A 25,849-nucleotide genomic window follows, 5' to 3' on the forward strand; every position below is an offset into this window, starting at 1 on the left:
CACCTTACACTTGTCAGGATGAAATTCCATCTGCCGTTGCCCAGTTTACCAGCCAATCAATATCATTCTGTAGCTCAGAATTATCCAGCCTCGCTATCAATAACACCACCAGTTTTCTTATCCAAGGAGAATATTTCCATCTTTTCAGTGGAGTGCACTATCTGAAGGGGTGGTAGAGGTAGAGACTCTTACAATATATGAGTACCTAGAAGAGGACGTGAATTGCCAAGAAGTGGAAAGCTACAGATGCAGTTCTGGAAAATGGGATTAGTATCAATAGGTACTGGGAGGTTGGCATGGACATGGAGGGCAAAAGGTCTGAATGACTCTGGTAGTCGTTTTACTTTATGCAATTATTTTATTGTGCCAAGTTGAATGGCATAATGTCACCTGAAATAAGGAGACCATTCGTCTGTATCAAGAACACACAAGAAAGCAGGAGTAGGCCACTCAGCCCTCAGGCCACTCAGCTGTAGCCTGTCCATCCCCCTATTCAATTTGATCATGGCTAGTCTATGCTGGTCTCAACTTCTCCTCTGTGCTAGTTCCCCATAATCTGCAATTTCTTGATCTTTCAAATATTTGTCGGTCTCCACCTTAAATACATCTGGTCTCCACCACCCTCGGGGGCAGAGAATTCCGGAGATTCTCTACCATCTGAGAGAATAAAGATATTTCTCAGTTGAGTCAGCAGCCTTAAATTTGGAGAATAATAATTTGAAGTCTTGCATACTTTTAAGTTTCTCACTTACATCCATGTGGTATTTGCAAATTCTATTGGCTCGAGAAAACAGAAACTAAATGTGCCGGATGAGGCTCTGAATCATAAGACCAAGATGAATAGCATCCTTTAAGAAAGGAGAAATATCTTCTCAATAGATTTGTCCTTGGATTTCTCCTCCACAGCCAGCTTAAAATGACGTTTAATGCTTTTGACCAATTGGAACCACCACCTACCCTACTAGTCAAAGGGTTCTCCTCTTGTCATCATGCAGTTTTTATCTCCAGTTCCCTTATTTCTGATATGTATCTCTGCCCTTCATTTTCTGAAAACTTTATACCAAACTCTTGCTCCAGGAATGGATATAACATGCCATAAAATGTACCCACATAATACTGTGACTGTTCACTTAAATTTAACCATGTTTTGAGTTCAGAGACATATACTTTTAAACAAGAGGAATGAGTGTTCGGAGAATAAAAATGCATTTGTTCCATTGGAGGAACAATGTATTCGCCTCACTGAATATGCACTTCAAGAAGAGAGTAGTTTTGAAGCCAAAATGAACGAGCCCCTTTGAAGTTAACCTCACTTTAAGTAACCAGTTGGCCTGATCATAATTTTTCATTGCTAATGAGCACTTTGCTTGGGAATTATCCAGATCTGTGCATCCTTAGTTAAGCTGTTGTAGATCATTTATTTCTCATTTATTAGCTGACAGAGGTGCAACAATCCTATGAGTTCAAAAAGTAATTTCTTGGCATTCACATAGGATAATGTGAAAACTCAGTGATATTTTTGGTAAAGTTTATAGAAGTCACTTGACATCAAAATTGTGCCAATTTTTAGAAGTTTTTAGAAATTTGGAATAACTTGAAAGCATAGCTCATCAATACCTAGCATCTTCCTTATTCCCAGACTTTCAGTTACAGCAGCCTTTGCTGCACGGTTCTGGAGATTCTTTATAGAATTCCTGGATGTAGGTAGAATCACAGGGCCCAAAATAAAATATATTAGTAATTTAAAATAAGCTAGATACTTTCAGCAAGTAGTCAATATTTTGACCATTTTAAAACTCTTCAATAATTTTAATTTGAAAAAAGTTAATTGCAGCAGGTCCCAAGCAGTGCATTGGGGTTCCAGCAACCTTGCACAGTGCAGGAAATTTATGGTTTCCATCCTATTGCCCAGCTTTCATAATCAAAGAGCAATGAGTCAAAATAGCATTTATTGTGCGGTGGGTGGAAAATGGGAGTGAAAACTATTGTCCTTGGCTGGGATGATGGAGCAGTCTTGATGACTATCAGAATCTTCATGGCCAAAAGTGACACTTTCTCTTTCAGATAATTTCCCCGAGAATTGTGAAGAAAAATACTTTAAGGAAGATTTGCGCTTGGCAATTCTCAGATTTGTTAAGGTTTTTTCTGATTTGTTTTATAACGGAAACAAAATTCCCTCTATTTAAAAAATAAAGCTTTAACACTTCAGCTCCTTTTTGGGGGAAAAAGCATGACTCCTCCAAAATGACTTTATAAGCTATTTTTGTGAAATTATTTATGTTCCAAATATTGGGAACTGATTACAAAGTTTTTATGGGAAAGTCAAGTGAATTTAATCTCTTGGTTTTAATTTGTGCATATATATTTGTGATTCTAACATCTATCACTGCCAAGGTGAGGCCCAACGCAGACTAGAAGAATAATATTTCATATTCCGTTTTGGTAGTTTACTAACCCCATGATATGAACATAGAATTTTCTGGTTTCAGGTAACCCTCATTCCTCTGCTTCTCTCTCTTCCTCTCCCTCTCTCTCCCTTCCTGTCCCTCTTTTGGTCCTCCCATTTTTGTACCCTTTCCCACCCCCCATCGCCCATTTTTGTTCCCCTCCTGGTTCCATCCACCTACTACCCACATGCTTGACCACCGGATCCGCTCCCCCATCTGGTTCCATCTGCCCTTAACTTCTCCCTTTGTGGTTCCCATTATCACCATATTTACTTATCAGTATCCAGCACTTGTAGCCTTTATGTTCCCTGCTTACCACCCTCCAGCCTCTGTCTACACCTCCACCCTCATCCTCCATCAGGTTCTACCTGCATCTGTTTTTTCATTGTCTGCTTCCACTTATTGTCCCCCATGCCTCTTGGCTCCCAACTCTATCCCTCCCCCTACCCCAGCTGGCTCTTTCTGTCCATCATCTTGGTCCACCTTTCACCTGCCAGCCCATCTCACTGCTCTCCCTCTCCTGTTAATACTACAATCTTCCCTCTCCACTCGAAATCCTGATGCAGGGTCTCAACCTGAAATGTCAACGATTCCTCCCTCCCTCGCTCTGCTCCCCCACAGATGTTTTGTTTTAACTCCACCTGGAAGTTGCCCTCCAAGCCACAAGCCATCTTGAATTGGAACTATATCACCAGTCCTTCACTGTCACTGGGTCAAAATCTTGGAACTCCCTAACAGCTTTGTGGGTATACCCAAACCTCAAGGACTGCAGCAGTTGAAGAGGGCAGCTCACCACCACCTTCTCAAGGGCAATTAGGGATGGGCAATTAAATGCTGGCCTCAGCCTGTGAAGCCCACATCCCTAAACTAATCCCTTCTGCCTACACAATGTCCTGGCATGATTTCCCATGCACAAAACCATGCTGACTATCCCTGATCAACCTTTGCCTTTCCAAATGTAAACAAATCCTGTCCCTCAGAATCCTTTCCAGTGTAGTGGCTGCTACCGTGATGCGAAAATAAAGACACGAGTCTGTGAGTTGTAGAACAAGGCTGATTTATTTCCTGCTGTGCGCGGGCCTTTTAAGTGAAACGGTTCCCGCCTTCTGAGAGAGGAAATGACGTACGCGCTACATCATTAGAGTCTTTACGCACGCGCGGGTTCCCTCCCGTGGCTCGGGGAAGACAAAGGCCCAGCACCATCTTGGGCCTCGCCGCTCCGATGACGCGTGCCCTGACCGTCGAGCCGGTTCGCCTGCTCGGACCATGAGTCGCCACACCAGTAACTTTCCCACCAGTGGTGTAAGGCTCACTGACCTGCAGTTTCCTGGTTTATTCCTGCTGCCCTTCTTAAATTAAAGTACAACATTAGCTAAGATTCTTCATTAACTAAGCAAGATTCTTCCACTCAACTTTTGTGAATTCCTGTCTAATTCCATGGAAATTAGCCTTCCCCCAGTTTAGAACTTCGACTTGAGGACTAGACTTATCTTTTTCCATAACTGTCTTGAAACTAATAGCATTATGTTCACACTATTAAAACTGTGGTTTTCAGCATTTTAAATATTCTCAAGAACTACATTGGTTTGTCCATTCACGGTCATTTCCCTTATTTTTAAATACAAATAGGTGACATGGGTTCTGATTTACACCTTCACTATCAGTTCTTGGAGACACACGAGGCGAAGAAAATGATCTCTCATTTTTCCAACAGGATGGAACAAATGATCACAATATTGCTTTTGAATTGGAAAATCGGTTAACAATTGAATAAATTAACATATTGTTAGTATGTATAAGCTTGCTGTGATTTTTTTTTCATTCAAAAGTAATAAGTGGTATGGAACCCCATTCAAGATTCTCAAATCTTCAGTGATGTTGTATTAGCGAGCTCCTGCCACTGTAGGTCCTCAGTCAGCTGCACGTGATCACAATTCTGGCAGTGGAAAAATAAGAGTAAGATAGAAATGGCAGTGAAGAAAACAGCATGCTGGACCTTTGGCACTTTTATCATTCAAATGTGTTATGGTGACAAAGGCTAAGGTCCATTGTATAAACATAAATGTAGCCATCAAACTCTCCTGACAATGTTGCATAAACTTTCACGTTGCATTATGCCTGGTTCTTTTCCATGATCGATTTTATATTGACATGGTGAACAAGAGTGCTTTTTACTTGTATGTTCATCTAGCTTAAGGTAAATGTTTACATCTATTAAGGGTGTTTTTAACTGTATATGTCATGGAGAGTTGAGCAATTATGTTTTTGTGAACTGGCTGGCCATTATTCAATGCATATTCTGCTAAGAATTTAACAGAAAAACTGTTTCATTCCCAGCTTTAAAAATAGTGATGAAATGGTTAATGTTTAATAAAATCTATAGTATATAAGGAGAGTTATATTATTTTGAGGATCACAAAAGTACTCAGAGAGGAGTAGCAGTTTTCTTTGTTCAGAGTTGAAATGTAAGAAACCCTTCTGCCCTGTTATTTTAAGAGCATTTTCATTTATTGGTTGACTAGTAGAGATTAGTAATGGTAAAAGATTAGTAATATTTGAAATAAATGGAAATTTTAAATAGTGCCCAAACAATAATAATACGTTTGGTCTCTGATCAGTGTTGAATTAGTATCTTGCAGCTACAGTGAAGTCATTTGGTTAGTTTCCCTTGGTTGAGGAGGAAGGAAAAATATCGCCACTAATCACTTGTGTGTGCTACACCATGGCACCAGCTAGGAAGTACATTTGGGCAAGGATCAAGTTTATTTATAATAGCTCCATGGTCAAATACGTTGCCGACACTCATGACCAACCTGGGTCATGAAAATAGTCACTTAGCCAAGGTAGCAGAGGCCTGCTGATTATTTGAACCTCGCTCAGCATGGGAGGAGGAGAAAATAATAAAACAGATTGAAAAGAAAATAAATGAATGAAAGAATACTTATCTTGAAACTTCTGAAACAGCAGTAATATAGAAAATTGATTATTAATCATGTCATAATTGCTTTTTCTATTTTATATAATGTTTAACATGTGCCTTTCCTTACATTGTAACTGTTGTTATATTTGACCTTCCCTGTGTAATCTGCTGAGTTTCCTTTATCCCTGCATCCAAATAGAACATTGAGTTTTTCTTCTGACTTTTCCGAAAAACTTAAATTAATATTTTGAGTGCAAGTTATAATAAGCCAGGAAGCACCTAAACTTTTCATTTTTATTTTTGAAAACAGTGGCGTTACATAAAAAATAATTGAGACAGAATTGTGTTCAGGTCAAATAGAGTTAGAAAGCACTTGTGGATGTGGTGTATTTATTCTTATATAGTTTGCAAAGATATGAAATAGTGCTCTACATTGTCCTTTAGGTTCTGGTTTCATTCAGTGGTATTATGGGATTGGATTTGGGACTAAATCTCAAGATACTGGATCTGTTTTGAACTTTGGTTCCTTTCAAGTTACGTGGGTAGTTGTAACATGTTCTTAATAGATTTTCTACCTTTGTGCTCTCCTTTTTTTTAAATTTTAAATTTTATTTACAGCGTGGTAACAGGTCCTCCCGGCCCAACAAGTCCGCGCCGCCCATTTCAAACCCAAATTAACCTACCTGTTCGTCTTTGGAATGTGGGAGGAAACCGGAGCACCCGGAGGAAACCCACGCAGACATGGGAGAACGTACAAACTCCCTACAGACAGTGACGGGAATCGAACCCCGATCGCTGGCGCTGTAATAGCATCGCGCTAACCGCTACGCTACCGTGCCGCCTGATTATCTTTGGGATTATCTTTGCTTTTCTATAGCTTTACTGTAGATTAGTGCCTTCTTGAGTAAAACATATGGTGCTTGCCAAACTGAACTGCCACATAGCAATTTTTTTTTTGCAACCTCAAATTTTTGCTCCTTAGTTATGGGACTAAATTGGATAGCCCCTGAAAATGGATATTGGGATAAACATACATGATTAATGCATGACTGATGCTTCTTCTGCAGGCAACATGCCAGCTTTGTCCTCACCGATAATTTGTACTTGGGCTCAGCCAGCATTAAATATGTTACTGAGTCAAGCATATCCCTGCAGTGGTGAAGTATTGAGTTGGTTTCCATTGCTTAAAGCCAGCCTGCTATCCCAAAGCAAAATGAAATGTGGCTACATTAAATGGTATAAGTTATTGAAAACCTGGCCTAGAAAATAATGATACAATGTGGGTTCAAGATTTTCCCTTATTACTCTGGAGGCCTTGGCAGAGGAGGTAGTGATGAGAAGAGAACATAGGTCCAGGAGGCTCTCCGGATAAACTCTCTGAACACCATGGGACCAGATATCCAAAGCAAGGTCAATGACATTAAATGTCTCAGTTAATGAAAGTGTCACCAAATTCTATAGCGTTACAAGCTCCAGATAGGTCCTGATTGGCAGAGATTGTGCTCAACTCATTACAGCCTGCTCACAGTGAGCACAATCTCTGCCAATCAGGATCTATATCTAATCTTCTTGGGAACATCTCATACCATATATAGCTCACACTGACCCACATCTCATGGCTCGTATATAACTTGAGAAATTCAAAAATGACAGGTACATCATACACACATATGCCTTGGCATTTACTGACACACTTTCTTACTGGACAACAAGATACCCTACAAGCCAAATGATAGAGACTGGTGCTGCTCCATGGCTGTGTGCTGCTGCATGGTCATGCCCTTGAGGAGACTGTGCTTGCCATTGTTGGAGTGGCCTTTGCTGAGGCTATGGCCAATTGACAGGCCTGAAAAATATTATGTTCCTCCCTAATCATCATCCTCCTATTTCACATGCCCAGAAATCTCCTGAATTTCTAGTTGGAGATGGTGTACACAGGTATGTCTTAATTTCTCACACTCCTTTCATTGCGATTCTCTTCTTGTATCTTTTCAGAAGGCCAAAGGCTGCACTTTGGCATGACATCCATGTAGGATCAAGTAGGTTGTGAACATGAAACAAAGACATCACTCGATTTCAAGCTTGCCGCCATCAGCTCAGGTTGATTTAGAGAATACCCTAGAGGTGAGATGTGTATGTGCTGTAACAGCAGGCAGGAATGGCTTGTACTCAATACAGGCAGCAGGGGTAGCACAGCTGGACTGGAGGGTTTGAGTTATAAGGAGATATTGGATAGGCTGGGATTTTTTTTCCCTAGAGTGAAGGAGGCTGAGGGGTGACCTTAGAGTGGTATACAAAATTATGAGGGGCATGGATAGGGTTGATAGTCATAGTTTTGTTTTCCCAGTATGGGGGAGTCTGAAACTAGAAGGCATTGATTTAAGGTGAGAGGGGCAATATTTAAAGGGAATCTAAGGAGCAAGTTTTTCACACAGAGGGTGGTGGGTATATGGAATGAGCTGCCAGAGGAAGTGGTTGAGGCTGGTATAGTTACAATGTTTAAAAGACATTTGGACAGGAACATAGATGGGAAAGTGATGGGGATATAAGCCAAATGCTGGCAAATGGGATTAGTTTTGATAAGCATCTTGGTTGCCATGTGTGAGTTGGGCTGAAGGGCTTGTTTCTGTGCTATATAATTCTATGGATCTTTGAATCTATGAGCTGCCAGCTCCCCATATGGAGGATTACACAGAACTCTGGTGCAGAAGGTTGATAAATAATTCACAGTAAAATGCTTGATACCTTAGTAGGTGTATTGTCAAGTAGCACAAAGTTCAGATTCATCCTTGTGCAGACCTCAGAGCCAATCTTTTCGAGGATGGAAGTACGAGACAACTGCATTGTCACACTTGTAGCACCAAGCCATTATCAGCATCTGGTGACCAATCCCCACCTTGTATTGCAGCACAAGCAGAAGTTGCACACGACCAGGCATGATAGGATAGTTAGGTTTTGATCTTGGGATAGTGATCCAGAGACTTGGCTCAGAATTTGAATTCATTTAGTTAAGTTTGGAATAAAAGTCTAGCATCAGTGATGATTACGAAACAATTGGTTTGTCTTTAAAGCAGCAATTAGCTCACTAGATGGTGAAAGAATGCAGAAATCCAATTATCTATTTTCCTCTAATACTACTGAGGGCAGCATTTGTCCTCCCAATACTTACTAGCCCGTTTGGAAAAATACTGTACTTCAAAGACTCCAAGCTTTAACTCGCTCTAAATAGTCCTCCAAGATGATCTTCATTTGTCTCCACTGAAAGTCAACAGCCTTGAACCATGCATCTGTACACAGTGGAGTAGCATTGCTGTTGGAGGACAAGGACAGACAAATTCACAAGGGTGATAAGTTGACTTTTAGATATGCCTTACAACTTGAATGGTTTGCAATACAGTGGGTACAGTAACAGAGGATGGTTTGGTCATGTTACGTTGGTGAATGGTGAATATGAATTGCATTTACTGGTATTGCAGTCAGATGGACAGTGCAGCCAGAAAAGAGCTGTCTAGGTACACCTTCTCCCTCTTCCTCCTTACTCTGCTCCATAGCTGTCTGTTGTGTAGCTGAAGGTTTAAATCCTCATGCTGGTGTGATAATGTAGTGTACACAAACTGTAAAGCGTCTTGCTACTGCCCATGCTGAGTACTACAGGATTCCTGCAGAGTAGTCATAGAAGCATTGCCTGAATTTCACAGGTAGCCTGCTTTCGCAGCAGTGTTTTTTATATGTGTGCCACTTGCATTTGCATGTGCACTGGCTGCACACTGGACTCATGAGTAGTTTATTTGATTTGGGAGTAACTGGTTTGTTCAGAAGCCTCAAGTTAGGCCAAAACCCTTTGGCATTGCCATACTTCTCCCCCTTAGTATTCAGCTCAAAAGAACTCCACAGTGTACAAAACATCTGAATAATTATAGCAATAGGTAATAAAATTCAAACAGTAATTAACTTGAAAGTAACTGTTGATCCTTCTTAAATAGCACTGGGGACATTGTGGTGTTGGGTGTGAGGCAGACAGGGCGAGAGAGCAGGAATTGGTCTTTCCTGTTGTTCAATGCTGTTTTGCTGTATTGAGGCACCGGATTATGGAGTTTTAAGATGCCATTGTTGTGTCAAATCACAGTTGCATGTTGATTGATATTATGATCCTGGCTGCCCTTCGTACTTCTGGCAGGTGTTAGCTGTATGTGTATTAACTCTCCCTAATATGGTATGCTGCACTTAATGCCACAACTCGGCATACCTTTTCGGAGGCCATTTTGGAATTGATTTAGCTGCTTCACATTTTCAGAAAAGGTCCCTGCTACAGAACCAATTTTTACACTCAAACTCTAGTGCAAGCATTCCTTGGATGGCACTTCATTTGATGGCAAAACTTAGAAACAAGACAAATAATTAAACCTGCAGGTTAACACTTTGATTAGTAGTCACAGAGAGTTTTCTTAGTCCTGTTGTATTTGATGCATATAGCCTCTCAACATCACACCCGAGGGTGCAATTGCAGTGAGTTATTTCAGTGATTTTAATATAAATTGGAAATAGACTCGTTTATCTGAGGGGGCACTCCGTCATAATAAAAACTGTAACAAACATGAGAGGCAAAAAAATTAAGTGGCTAGCATTGGACTTGTTGGTCCTAGAAGTTAGTTTTGTTTTAAGCTGCAGCAATAAGTTCATCAAATTGTGTTTTATCTGTTACCAATGACAGCTTAATGCAGAGGTCATAGTTAATTCTTTGCAGTGGAAGAGGACTCCAAACCTCATGCAGCACTTAAACAGAATATTTTTCTCTCACTCTTAGTGTCATCCTGATAGACATGCTTAATGTGTATTGTAAGAAAATCTGTTTATTCAGCATTAATGGAGCTTTTCTGAATCATTGCATCTCAACACCGTAAAGGTCTCAAATTCTGTGATGACTAGAGCGTTGATTTATGAGGTAACTATGTCCATTAGGTGCTTTTATGCGCTAACAAATTTTGAATGTTTGATATTTTTGTAGGGTTACAAGACTATAGTTCCAGAACACACTGTACATTGGTAAACTATTTTGAGAATGTTTAACTGACTTCAACGTTCTGGGTATAATTAAACATTGTTTTTTTTCTTTTGTTGGAGAAGGGACATCCTGCTCCCTGGTTGCGTTGTGGATTCAACTTGAACTACAGCTTGAAATTTGATTTTTTTTTCCTGATTAAAAATATTCACACAATCATTAAGTTGTTTCAAAAGCATAACTTGATTAAAAAATTGGAATTCTAAATATACCACAAAAAAGTGCGAAGGTAATTTTCTCACAGGATTATTCAACTATAGGAATGTTGGTAATAAGAAATCAATAGGAGAAATCTTGTGCCTACAATTTGATACCCATTGTGCGACTGGGATCGTTTGTAAATACACATGGACACGCTTGTCAACCCATAAAACTTGGAAAAGCTAAAGGAATTTCAAAAAGTAGAGATAACCCAAAGAAGTTGACAACTTAAACTTTGCCCAACTGTAAAACTGCTTTGAATAAAGCCTAATGACCAAAACCTTGGCCACAGAATGACTGAGTAAGTTAAATAATAGTAAATTTCAAGATTTTTTTATTGGTGACATTCAACAGTTCTGTTTAATTTCCTGTGAAATTGATTTCCTGTGAATTCCTGGCTGTGGATTTGCTATATGACAAATAATACAAGTGCACTGGGGTTTGAACTTGTTACTATTATTTCAAAATTTCATGGATTTTACATCATATATATTTTATGATATTTCAGCTTCTACCTTAGTCCATGAGTATGTTCCAATCTCTATTTAACTTTTTGTGTTTCAAGAACTATAAACATAAAGCTTTTTACTTCATTGTTTGCTGTCTGTCAAATTCTTGAATTTTATTGGTTTGTTACATAGCCAGCTTGATAATATCACTGTTGCAAGATGTCATACATCCTCTGCAGAAGGCAGTAACTGATGTTGGGAGAGAAGAAATTCAAATTAGAGCTCATTGTGTCTTTATAGGCTGAAATCTTTGAGGCTAAGGCAAGTTACATTGCTTCACCACTGACTTAAGTCTGGTTAATGTCTGATATTATTTTCAAATAACTATACTGTGCAGCCCTGATAGAACATGCCTTGTTATAGCCCAGTTTCAGGCATACTATGGGTACTATTATGTCTCCTATGATGGAAATTTAGGTAAATGTTAGTTTTACCTACAACACAGATAGCTTAGAACATGGGTGTTAAAATTGTCCACCAGCACCCACATATTGATGTTGTACTGTACTTAATATTGATCTAGAAGGGACTAAGTAGAGATATGGTCTTAAAAATAATGAAAAGACCAAATTGAATTAAGCCTGTGAAGTAATTTTAACTTGAACAACTGACCATAGGATAAGAGAGATCAGGCCCAGATTTTGCTGCAGGTGTTGAAGTGACAAAATTGGTCTTGAAGAAATTTGCCTGCAGGGATCCAGGTATATTTCTTCTTGCTTCTGTTCTGATGTTGGTTGCTGTCAAACATAGGATCAAAGAGATCGCTGGTGTCCAACAGAAATACTGTTACCAGGATGGCTGAGCACACAATCACATTTGAAGAATTCTTACAAATGGCAAACAAGAAATACAAGATTATGTGATTAGTATTTCAAGCCTTTTATAAACATTGACATATCCACATAAAACTAAAATAGATATTATTTAAAAAATCATCTTATAAGTGCTTATTAATTTGGAGTTACAGTCTATGTGCATAACTCCACTGGTCCCAATAAAACCATTTTGCTGAGCAGTAATAACAGTTGTTGACCATATTTTTTCAATTTGCTTATTTCCCTTAATAATACCTATGGAGGAGAACTGAGTCAATTAAACTGACCACTAACTTAAATGAACAATTACTTTTTTTGCTGTTATTAAAACAGAAGAATCTGGTTTACTGTTTTAAAGTCCCCAAGGCTTGAGTTGGTGTTGAAATTGTAAAAAGTAATTTCTCCAAGTGAGAGCAAATTTGATTTTGGTAGAATCTATTTGGCTTAGGGCAATTTAGCACCTCTTGAAAATAATTTAAATCAATGTTTGTTGTGAAGTAGACTTGTAGGTTTTCAGGGCTATTAAGTTTTCTCTTCATTAACGGTGGAGAAAGGAATTTGTTATTTAAGACATGATCAGAAGGTGGTTTGGAAGGGATATTCAATGCTACTGGGACATAGGGGACCATTGAGGGAATCAATTTTGTGCCAAACTTAATAGAGTTGCTTTTTATATTTGTATTTACGATTTATTTTTGGTTAATTTATGGCATAAGAGCATTGCTACCAGTCATTTTTGTCCATCCCTTAATTGCCCCTGAAGGTGATGGTTGGCCAATGTCTTGAAGTGCTGTAGTCATTTTGGTGAAGGTACTCCCACATTCTTATTAACTTTAGTACTTAGTTTGATGCTATTTGCTCTGGCTGGTTTTATTCTTCTTGTGATTTTGCTGGTTTTGATAAAACTGGCATGCTTGGTGATTTCAGAGCGCAGTTCAACTGCGCCAGTGGATTTAGACTGATTGGATCAGAATGACAGATTTGCTTCTCTGAATGATGTCAATGAAATTAGTTATTACAACTGTGATTTAATGGCCATCATTTAATTACTTAATTAACTGAATTTAAATATTTTGGCTGCTACAGTCGGATTTGAATTTGACCTCTGGATTGTTAGTCCAGGTGTCTAGATCACTAGTCCAGTAATTTAACACAATGACGTGGTCACTCATCTTCTACATATACCTTCAAAACTGTTCCAATTGATTTTGGTGTGTTGAACAACTTTCCATAATTTATTTACTTTAACTGTTTCCTCTTAAACTTGAAACCTGCCCTAGTCTTGAGTGTCATACTCACAGAGCATGATAAACTTCATTTTGTGATTGTTATTCAGCAATAATGCTACTTTTCATCCTTTCAGTGTTTCAAGAATTAATGGCAAAATGATCACTGCCTCTTTTAGTTTCCTTTTGGACAATGTGTTAAAAAAGTATTGATTCTAAATCATTCATCTGAATTTATATATTAGTTTGATTTGAGGTTTCAGTATGACAACTCTCCTGTTCTCTCCTTGCTATCCCTTCAAAGAGCAATGTGTTCTTCTCCTACAGATGTTATCTAAAGCAGATTCCTATTTGTAGATTGGATTTTTTTCCCATATTTTTTGGTACTTCCACAGAAGTCTACCCAATGAGCTAATTTTGCAGTTCTACCATCTCCTGTCCCATCTCACATCATCAACTTCATTTACTACCAACAAAACATAGAATAGTACAGCATAGGAACAGTCCTTTCGGCCCACGATGTTGTGCTGAATTAATTAAGCTAATCCTTCCTAATTAAACTAATCTCTTCTACCTGCACATGGTCCATATTCCTCAATTTTCTGCATATTTATATATCTTCAAAACTGTTCCAATTGACTTTGGTCTGTTGAACAACCTTCCTGAATTCATATGTGAAGGACTACATCACCTCCTATTTTTGTCCACTTTCTTTTATTTAACACTTCATATCCCTTAACGTTATTATGATTTTACATCCTCAGAGTTGGGCCATATTTCTGATTTTTCTCACTTCATTGGAGTTCCCTAGTGCTTTTACAGCTTTCAGCTTTAGTCTTATTTTTAGTACTGAAAGTATGAATCCACATCTTAGAGCTGTCGATGTTCCAAAAGAAATCTGCAAAAAAGGCCCAAATGAAACTTCTTATTTTGCCCTCCACCCCACACATGTAAAATGTCTTTCTTACACCTTGTGTCAAAGTACAATCTAATTCATTTAATTTTACTCTTTGCTTCGGTAATTCAATACTATGGATCTTGATATCCCCTTACTATGGGCTGTAGATACTGTGCACTGTTATGATAACTTTGAAATGAAGGATAAACTTGGGCAAAGAAAATAGAAAAGAAATAATTCTTGATATTGGACGGCATAACTAGCACTAGGTGGCTGTGTGTGGCTTTGTTTGCTTTAGTAATTCAATATTGTGGATCACATATCTGCCATATGTCTAGGTAATAAAAAATTGCTATGCATATCAAAATTAACCACAAGGGTAGAAAATCCCTCATTTCTAGGTGGTGAGTTAACTTTTGGGTATCATGACCTATACATAGTTTCAGTAGAGCCATGACCTGTAGGATAAATGGGGAAACTTGTTGTACCTCTTTTATGTCATTTGAATAGTTGTGTTACTACTTTGGGCTTATTTTATGTAACAGGATCATAGTTATTGTTACCTTGATTGCGAGTTGAAATTATTGTTAAAGAGATTCATGATGCCTTTGTATTGTAATTTTAGTACTTTTTTAAAAAAGTCTAGATTTTCTTGTAAATGCCTTTTGGATATCTGCTACAATAAAACGCTATTGCAGTTTTAAACAAAAATTGAAAGCAACAGAAACTTGACTCATGCTCGCCATATGGATCATTGGTTGCTGATAATTGCCTTGATTGGGAGATGTTTCCTAATGTAATTAGGATACCTTTTTGCAATCAAATGTTTAACACCGTGTTGTAATTTACTCTTTTGAAGTCTATTTTTAAGGCATGCATATAGAAATTTGCCTATGTATTCAGATTGAGGACATTTCTTTAACGATAAATATTTATCAGATAGATATTTGAGCCAAGGAGGAAGTAGTGTAAGGAGCTAACCCAAGTTATTCCCTGTGCTTTTTATTTTGTGGAAATAATTTTTTTATCATTGATAGTTATGGCTTGCATCATTATCCATTCCTAGGCTGGATGTTATTAATACCATTGTAAATAGTATTTCCAAAAGTACTGAAATGTTACCAAACATCTTTCCTGGCTAATGGGATTATACTAAAGACTTGCAGGTCAAACATGAGCACATTGGCCTCGAAATTCCTTTTGCATCTTTTTTTTAATCAATACCTAAGATAGCATTGTCTCTCCCTAACTGATTTTAAAAGACCTATAAAGATTCTGATAATCTAATGCAACGTTTCCAAAGCATCATTTTCTGATTTCCCTGGAGTAAAGATGCATTGTGCCAATTTCAGTACATTCTATTCTATTCATCTGTGGCAAGATTTTAATGCTGCTGCACCTTAGACTTGGAGCTGCAACCTTAGGAGGAAACCAATCTTTAAAGGGACAGACACACAATATAAGCAGCATTCCTCGGGTGTTGGAGAGTGCTGCTGCTTCAAGAATTGATGCTGTAGTGATGGGGGTGGGAAGGGGGGGAGGCAGATTACTTTGGACTTATACAGATTGTGGAGAACATTACCTTTAACAATCATATTCTTTGTTAAAAGGGGCCTTAGAGATCCTATAGAATACCAGGTACTTCTGACAGGAGGTTGTTGGAGATAACTTCATCAACACAACTGCAGTCTGAGAATGTCTGCATTTTGAAGAAAGCTGTAATGACAGCAAGTCCCTGTTCTCACTCTGCCTCTTCCTGTGGGATGAACAAAAACACAGATGAAGTCTTCAGTACTTGAATGTGAAACTTTGGTGACCTGATGCAGTAATGAGCAGAAAAATGTGATATGTAACATAGATCAGCAGCCTAGAATGATCCTGAATCTGTGAAGTTGAGAATAACCATCACCTTGACTGCCACAGGCAACACGGTCCAAACAATTTTGATATTACAGAAAGTCATGGATTGCAGTGAGGACTGCCTTGGCAAAATCAATAGACATGTTCTTAGAAGTCCAGGAGTGCAAATGATTATGGGCCATCTTTAAGCTATCTGGCAAGGGAAGCATTAGGTGTAGGTAGATCCCCACTGGAATTTGGTCAGGAGTGCAGAAAAGTCATTGAAAGTCTAAGGAAGGCTCAGTCTTAAATGTGAGCAACTTGGATTAAGTAATGAGGCTATAGAGTGCTGTGTTGTAGTCTCGCGAAATTCATTTTGGGTCTTGGCTTTGTAAGTAGCTTGGTTTTAGTGGGAACAGGTGGGTGAACAAGAACTGGTGTTTTTCAGACCATTGCAGCTGAAAATTATATTGGCAAAGAATACAGGGCGTTGCACTTATATTGATGCCATTCAGTGAGTTTTAAAATTGGAATTGGTTTATTATTGTCACTTGTACTGAGGTACAGTGGAAGAACTTGTCTTGCATACCGATTATACAGATCAATTCATTACACAGTGTATTGAGGTAGTCCAAGGTAAAACAATACAGAATGCAGAGTAAAGTGTTGTAGCTACCGAGAAAGTGCAGAGCAGGTAGACAAGAAGCATAAGTTTCAATGTTCTTAATACTAACTAAAATTCTGTAACAATGTTTTTGGTGCTAACTAAAATTCTGCTGGGAAATCACAAGTTGAATCTTTTGCCAGACTCTTATAAGGCCTGGAGGTGGGGGCAGTTTTATTGGCCCTAGATGGAGCCCATTTCATCTATGCAGAATTATTGTTTTCTGCATTTTGAGAGGCAATATTTAGGCTAATTCTCTTTATATCTATCTTTTTAAAATCCTAATTCTCCTTCAGTGGTCCATTTTGTGATATTAGCTTTTTGGTCATTTGTTGCTACATTCCTTGTTTCCATCTTCCAGCATTCAGTACCAGTGTCACTAAATTTGGGAGATGACAGTGGGAAAATAGCTATTATTTATGACTGTTTAGGTATGATGGGGTACATTTGAAATGAAATGATTAGCATTTAATTATTATTGATCTTGTAAAATAGAGTGATCAAAATAATTATGCATTTAATCACAACTGGGACTTTGGCTGTTACATGTGATCATGTGCGCATAAAATGACTTGCTGGTCCATCAAACCGGTTATAGACTCATGACATCAATAGTATCATGGCTATCATATACATGTGCATCAGTTTGCTTAAAATTATATTCCATTATTTTCAGCTCTCCTTTTGTTTGGTATCTTTTTCATGGAATTTGGTTGCACCTGATACCAGTGACAATGACCAATGCAATATTCCTACACAAGACCTACAGCATCACCCACCGCCTTCGTCACCTCCATTGATGTATTTCTCAAAAGTCAATTTGTCACTGGAATCTGTGTATAAGGGTTACAGTAAATACTGCTGTAACATTTAATAATTTTATTGCATTTTACAGTTGAATTAAACTGTTGGACATTTTTTTTAAGAGGACCAGATCTGTATGTGACTTTAGATTGGCGCAGCTACTTAATCCATAAGATGTTCTATGCAAAAATTGTTTGACAAATCCGTTTCTGCTTCAGTAATATAAGTTGCTGTTCTCTTTAGGATGATGATCGATGAAATATTGGGTTTGCTTTTCATATTATGATTCATGTTCAGAATTGATTAAAAACATAAATAGGATTTTGTTTTTCATCAGATCATGCATTTTTGGTATAGCTCTTTCCTCCATTATGGTGCACACTAGTATAGATTAGGAATAAAAGCATGAGAGAATAATTTTATTTTCCCTTTCACATTTGTTATTTGAAATTATCGATACTGTTTGTCCTACAATTTAGCACTTTGAGTAGAAAAATTATATTACTTTTATGGAGAGAAACAAACTTTGTATCTCGCACATTTTAACATATGTGTGGCAGTCCTCTCTTCTGTTTCCTTTGGATGTACAGTTGTCTGCATTGAATGAGTATTTCTTCTGTCCCAATGCACAGTGTTCTTTTCTGTAATCAGATGTTGAGTGAGTACTGTCATCATGTGTCAGTGTTCTGAATGACTACCTTCAAAGAGATTGACAGGAATATCACAAGAAATGCTCTGTGTGGAACAGGAAAGAGTGCTTGGATCCAGGTGGTGACAGCTCTTAGTATAAACACTTTTGGCCTAATACGTTTTGTACATGTATTCCTGGAGTTAAAAGTGCCTGGAGGTAACTTTGCCTGACTGAGCTTTTTTGTTTTTCTCGATGTGTGTGGTCTGATGACTCCCATACAAAAAGAAATTTGACAAAGGCAATCAGTACCCTTAGTCTTATTAATAATTTCAAACATATCAAAATAGTACTCTGAAGTTTTCGCATTGCTCAGTGTCCAAGGGTAGTTGCGATCCTGTGATCGTGGGAATAAAAATGTTGTTACTTAACTAAATTTTCCAAGTTTGGTAGTGGGTGGAGGTTGGTGGAAGGTGGGAAAGCAGTATGAATTTTGTTGAGTGTGAGCTGACAGAGGGATTCCAGTAGTTTGAATGAAATTAGTGCTGTCCCAGCATCAGTGCCGGTGCTGGGTGTCTGAAGTATTTAAAAAAATAATTTGCATTTCTTAAGCAGCCTTTGTGTCCTTTAGGGATGTTCCAAAACACTTGTGGAAATACCTCACTGGCTCTAGTGTAGTCACTGTCTGATATTGTAGGAAATGTTGCAGCTAACTTGTGCACAACAGGATCCCAGAAAGAGATAAAATGGTCATTTTAATTATGATTGAGAGATGAATATTAACTAAGGTACTGGAGATAACTCCATTCCTTGAAAGTATTACTATGGGATCTTTTACATGCTTGAGCTTAATCTGAAAGCTGCCACCTGTAGCAGAGCAGCACTCCCTCAGTATTTTTACTATAATAGTTATTAGGGTATTGATTGGAATCAGAGCTTCACATTGGAAATTAATTTTCAAAAGCAATGGTTAATCTTTCCCATAAATCTATCTTAAAACTTTTCCTATTTCCAAATAAGTTTTGATTTTGTTTGGGGTAACCTGAAAGGAAATACTTGGAGGTAATGCAAAATAGCCTTTTCCTTGTGTAATGTCTTCCTTGAAACAAATGTACTGATTAACATAATACACATTAACTGCTATTTTGAGTAAAAGCAGAAGCAAGCAAAAGTGGAAAAAAGCATAAAACAGCATTCCATAAGAAATGAGTAAAGTGGTTCTTTGCATGACAGACAAAAACCACTGTTATCCTATGAGTGTCCAACAATATTTTTCATAAGTTGCAATACCAGTTACAGATTGGAGAATTTTTAAAACTAAAATCTCTATACTTCCATGAGGTAGAGCAAGTGGAGATGAAAGAAGAATGGGTAGTTCTTTTAAAAAGAAATGCCAAAGGTTTATGTAAAGATAGCAACCAACTAATATTTAGGAAGTACTTATGGGACAGAAAAGATTTATCTGTACCAGTGAGTACCGTTCTAGTAATGGGAATGAATATTCCACAATTGAGGTAATGGGAAAACCTGAACTGGGTTCTGCCCAATGAAGAGTTCTTTAGGTTATTTCTTTGATGATGAGCTCCATGATACCCTAGTGCTAGTGTAGTGGTGTACCATTTTGAACAATTTAATAGATGCTGGAAGGAAGAACATTGCATTCATCCACTCTTAATTCTCTCCAACTGCTCTGGTTTTTATTTCCAATCCTTCAGTCTGGTTTTGGAGATACTCTTTTGATTGATCTGTTACCCTTGTTGTGCTGTTAATGACTGGCACTTCTAGCAACTTGCCATGCAAAACCATTTTAAGATTTAAACATACACCAACAAGTAATAATGGCATGAGATACTCGGCTAATTCAAATTCTGTGTATTGTGTTTGCTGTGCTTTGCCTTGACATAAAATTAATTCAAATAAAAAAAAGTACTTTCAAAAATCAATTTTCAATTAAACTTGAATCATCTGTTCCTTCTGGCAATTCCAAATCATCCAAATATAGCAAAAAACATATCAGGATCCATTATGGCACATGATAATTGTTAGGTGAAGTTCTTTCTTTGTGCCAGAAATACTTGGTTAATTCCACATTCAGAAGTGTAAACCCTTATGCACTAAGATCTACTTTACTCTTTGCTAGCCATTCTGTAGAGAACCAGCAGTAAAATCATCCTCACTGGTTAGTTATCTCTGATATCTGCACCAGTCAGTTGAGATGCAGGTGTAGGGAATGAATTGGAGGTCAGATTCTAGCACATCTGTCCTACTACTTTGCTAATAGGATTGTCACTATGTCCATAGATGGATCTCAAATATATTGAAAGGAGGGGCTGGATCCACTTTCCATCTTGCCCCTCAGCTATGAGTGGCGCAACCCCATTCATTTGATTTAAAAGGTAAGTGCGGGTAAATGGTTAATTTACTTTCCTTTTTTTTGTTTTAAGTTAATTTTCTTCAGTTTTAGGTAATTAAGTTTCTGATTTAACATTTTATTTTTAATCTAATTAATAAGGTGTTTTTAAGTGTCTGATAATCAGAGATATTTAAAGATAGTTCAAAGGCCTTTGATGGTTGGCTACTACAAGGCCGTCAGGATGTTCCAAGGTTGGGCCATGATTTCCATCTTGGGTCTAATCACTGCTTGTGACTTGCTCTGCCACAGCAACTAGGCATAGGGGTCCCTTGGTATTGAAGAGTTGCAAAAGATAGGTGAAGCTGTATGCATAGCATAGTCTGCCATATTATTTTCATATTCTATTTAGTGTTCACGTGGCCTCTGAAGATGAATCTACAGGCTCAAATCTGATAACTAAAAGTTATTGGACTACTTGAAAAGTCCTAAACAACTGGTCAAGCACTGACATTGTGAAATGGGACTGTGCTAAAATATACAAGATGTGCAATTACAACAAGAGGCTAATGATTCAACGCCTTTAAGTTTGCCCACTGCTCAAGGATAACCCCAGCCTTATGTACTGTTCTGGATCTTGTGCTAGGTATTTCTATCAATGGAAAGATATGAGTGGTGAAGGAGCACAAATAAGAAAAGTTGAGTTTTGTATCGCTAACTTGTAGCTTTTCGGAATTACAAAAGAATTTTGTAATTTTATTTACTTTGAAACTTTCTATAAAAGGAGGATTTATTTTTCTAATTTATACTGGATTTTTGCATTAAGGACACTGCACTGGCAATGATAACACTTTTTTGGCAAGGAGGCTCTGCATTAAGAATAAATCCCATTGGGCGTGGTCTCCCAATTAAAATCTGGCAGATCTACTCAGAGCTGCTGGCTTTTACCTACTTAACTGTGCAGAAGTTTGGGTCTCTTGAGAATAGGTAGAGGAGCTGAACTTCATCACAGCTGTTTGCTGCTTCTGGGACAAATGTGTTTTGCTCTTAGACTCCTGCTAGAGTCAAACAGGGAGTAAGGCTTCCACAGATGTCCCAGCACAGACTGGAAAATCTGTCCACTGACCCCAGACACATGTCTTGTGGCTCATTGAATTCAACTGGAAATAATGTTTTTGGGCACAAGATGTAGGAACAATCACTTCCTTTTTTATTGGAGTCGATTCAAATATATTTGCTTTGAAATGTTTCTTTGTTTTTAAGTGTTTTTACTCGTAAGTTTTTTTGCTTGGAATGTTTGTGAATGCCTCTGAGAGTCCAGCTCTTTGATAGCTGTGGAAGCTGGTGAAACCTTGGCCGATCAAGCATTGACACAGTGAAATGGGTCTACAGCCCTAAGGGCAGGTATTAACTGGTTCTCAGTGCAATTCTGGTGGCAGTCCTTACCAGTTAAGATTGAAAAGGCCTTGTGCTGCACAAAGCCTCACTAAATCAGCTCAGAGCTGGCATATCTGTGGAACACTACACCTGGAAGCCTATCTAAATAATAGCAAGTTTCAACACAGGCAACTGGCTTATGATCAGTGGAAGATCTGTGCCTTTATGTGGAAACTGTGACTTACTACGCTATATCACTGAATCGAACAGAAGGGAATAGCAACTACGGCACCTCTGCTACAAATTTCTCATATCATAAATTTCATTTGAATTTTCTCTTCTTGGTTTATCACAACTATCATCATTTTTATTTCTAAGTATAAATACTGCTGACCATCTGCACTAATGATTTGTTGAGCTAATACACTCTTCTAGTACAGATTTTGTATTAATATCAGACTCAAATCTGTTATAGTATTGGGAAATGTCAGCATTTCATTTGCAGATACATTTGTTGACTTAGTTCTCTCACGACACATTGCTGTAGCCCAGGTTGAGAGATGAAAGTTGTAAGTTTCAATGTATAAATGAGAAAGGGCCTGTTTAAATTTAATTTGATGAATTAATTACTGCTGGCAAGATTATTACAGACTCTGAGTTTATAATCTCACTGTTAACTTTATGGTATTAGAGTCCAAAAATCAGAATCGGAACAGATTTAGAATCAGATTTATTATCACTGACAAATAATACATGAAATTTGTTGTTTTGCGGCAGCAATGCAGTGCAAAGATATAAAAATTATTATAAATTACAAAAACAAATAAGTAGTGCAAAAAAAAGGAATAACAAGGTAGTGTTCATGGACAGTTCAGAAACCTGACGGCAGAGGGGAAGAAGCAGTTTCTGAATTGTTGAGTGTGGGTCTTCAGGTAATACATGTACAATGGTAAATATTGATTTAACCAAAAATTCTTCCAGTCATATGTGAATTGTGGTAAAACAGAAACTCTTTGAGTACTGAATATTCATAAAAAAGCAGTCCTTTGTAGATTCTATAAATGTTTGGAAATCTTGGGAAGAAACTAAAAGTGGGTTCTGAATTAAATAATACTGTTATCAAGTTACTAAGTTATCTTAACTTGTAGTAAGCTGGTAGGAGAATATGTTTGTTTAATTATGTGACTTTTCTATTTTTTCTAGAATATGACCGACTGGGATTTCTGCTGAAGCTTGATTCCAGAATGTAAGCATTATTTAATTAAAATAAATTGCCCTTAGTAATACTTTAGGTACTGAATCCTGACTTGGGTCAGACTACTTTATCCAGTGACAGTAAGTGCCAGAGACTTGGCAGCCAGGACACACATTCTAAAATTGTAATTTATGATCCTCAGCAGCAGATAAGGATATTTAGAGGTTAGATTGTGCATGTTGAATTTTCTGTGGCATATTTCAGGTTGCAGCTCTTGTGAATCAAAATTAATAATTAGATTCTGATTGTTTAGTGCTTATAGGGTTTTATAGATCGTGGGTTAATTAAGGTGCTTTAATTGATTTCATGAAATTGAGCAGACAATAAAAACAAGTAGGGCAGTCAAGTTTTATATTTAAAAAAATTAGTCTTGCATTTAAATATTTTAATATAAATTTCAAATGCATGTTCAGTTGATTCAGTGGCTCCTTCGTTTGTTTTTTTTTAAGCATTTTTACGTATTAGAGCAAAACCCCTTTAAATTCATACAACATATCTCCAAAGCTATGAAAGCTAGAGATGACGAAAAAGACTGTTTTACTAATGAAATAAAGCATCCCCAATTTGTAGAAAACCCCTTTGCTTGAGATGTTGAACAGGGTATCTAATTCCTGCTCCTGTAATAAAAACAGAAAATGTTGGAAAATCTTGATAGGTCTGGCAGCATCAGTGGAAAGAGAAACTGCTAACATTTCATGTCTGAGGCCCTTCAGTAGAACTGAAAAAGAGAGGAAAAAAAAGTTGGTCAAGATAGTAGTGAAGGCAATGGGTGGAACAAAGGGAATATCTCTAATATTTTACCCTATAAATAATTAATTTATCACAATTTACCCAATTGCGATGATTGGCCTTCAAATATTAAAGCCCAATCATAACAAAAGACATTTATTTCCACCTGCACAATGTTGCTATTTCAGTCAGAGTCTTTTTCCCAGGGTGGAAATGTCAGATACTAGAGGGCATAGCTTTAAGGTGAGAAGGAGATAGTTTAAAGGAGATAGAACGTAGAACACTACAGCACAGTACAGGCCCTTCGGCCCACAATGTTGTGCTGACATCTTATCCTGCTCTAAGATCTATCTAACCCTTCCCTCCCACATAGCCCCCTATTTTTCTATCATTCATGTGTCAATCTAAGAGTCTCTTAAATATCCCTAATGTATCTGCCCCCACAACCTCTGCCGACAGTGCGTTTCACGCACCCACCACTCTGTGTAAAATAACTTACCCCTGACATCCCCTAATACCTTCCTCCAATCACCTTAAAATTATGTCCCCTCGTGTTAACCATTGTTGCCCTGGGAAAAAGTCTCTGACTGTCCACTTGATCAATGCCTCTTATCATCTTGTACACCTGATGGGTGGGGCACATTTTTTATACTGTGAGTGGTAGGTGCCTGGAACATGCTGCCAGGGAAGATGGTAGATATAATAATGTTTAAGAGGCATTTAGACAGACAGATGAACAGGCAGGGAATAGAGGGATATGGACCATGTGCAGGCTGATGGGATTAGTTTAATTTGGCATTGTAGTCGATACAGATATGGTGGCTCAAAGGCCCTGTTCCTGTGCTGTACTTTTCTATGTTCTATGTCCCTACTTCAGCCCCCATTGCTTTTTTGCTAAGTAAGGGTTTTGGAAGGAACAATTGTATGATCGTTGGTGTAAGGGATATTAATATTGGGAAATGGAAAGTGTGACCATTCAAGGCGCTCTCGTTGGTGTTCACTTCTGTATACCTTCCAATAGTGGCAATTATTCAGGAATTGGAAGTCCATCTGATTTTCTTTGTCCCCTTTAGCCTCTCGTTATTTAGTTTAGCTTGACCGTTCAATTCTGGCTGAGAACTGCTAACTCAGCATGGAATGTAGATGTTGAGCCTGAAACCTCCTGATTCTCCTTATCCTATTCTGCCGACAGCGTGTATTTACCCAATAAACTGTGGGGAGCCCTGACAAAACTACTTCTAATATTTTTCTCAGAACAGATGTTTGTGTGAAGTGCATGATTAATATATTTACCTTTATTGCCTTTGCCTGCTTATTTTGTGTCAGTGTTTTTTCTTATTAATCTGGAAATGTTCCTCCCCGAGTACAGTCACAGCTGTTAAAATGTCAAATTTGTACTGCCTGACATGCTCCAGCTGCCCGCTTCAGATTTTGTTGTCCTACAAATCCAAGTTCTTTTTTGTTTGAGTACTTGCTTTCATTCAAGTAATGGTGAGGAGTTACTGAGCAAATGGAGGAGAGTGCAGATATGTCTTCTATTAAAATGTTCAAGCTCTTCATGCTGATAAACGCACATTTGCAGTGATTATGATATTAAAGAAAACCAATAGAGAAATAGAAGAAACCATTTCTGCTGGGTGGATGGCTTAAGTTATAGAGACAGTCTTTTAAGGATTGAAGAAAAGTAACACCTCTTTCAAAAGGAAGTATAAAACACTTCTTCAGATGAGAATTGATGTTAGGTCAGGTGTTAATTTTAAATCTGCAATTAATAGATTTTTTTTGTTAAACAAAGATAGCGAAGGTTGTGGGATGAAGTCAAGTACATGGAGTTAGGTCGCAGATCAGCCATGACAGAACAAGCACAAGGAGATGACTTCCTTATTTTGATGTTACTATCATTGCTGAAATGAATTTTGACTGTTTTGTATTGTAAGAAGTTATTAACACAGTGGCATCTGTCTCTTTCAGTAAAATAATTGAAAGGAAGAGTTGAAGTGATCAGCTGCATGCTTTGTGTAGATGTAAGGAAGTTTGATAGGACAGATACCTGGCATACTGTTCAGCCATGGTATGTGATTGCTGTTGCTCGCGCTCAACCTTACTGAGACAATTGAATCATCTGAGC

The 25,849-nt window shown here is 37.8% G+C and overlaps 1 protein-coding gene across 8 annotated transcripts in view; it reads left to right on the forward strand.

The window, feature by feature from the left end:
- LOC127568085 (CMP-N-acetylneuraminate-beta-1,4-galactoside alpha-2,3-sialyltransferase-like) overlaps positions 1–25,849 on the forward strand; it is a 377,111-nt gene that overhangs the window by 132,017 nt on the left and 219,245 nt on the right. For all 8 annotated transcript variants that reach the window (XM_052011378.1, XM_052011379.1, XM_052011381.1 and 5 more), the window contains one exon: positions 22,941–22,983. In XM_052011378.1, coding sequence (XP_051867338.1) covers positions 22,941–22,983 — 43 coding nt within the window. The remainder of the gene's footprint in view (positions 1–22,940; positions 22,984–25,849) is intronic.

Source organism: Pristis pectinata, chromosome 3, assembly GCF_009764475.1.
Source record: "Pristis pectinata isolate sPriPec2 chromosome 3, sPriPec2.1.pri, whole genome shotgun sequence".
NCBI lineage: Eukaryota > Metazoa > Chordata > Chondrichthyes > Rhinopristiformes > Pristidae > Pristis > Pristis pectinata.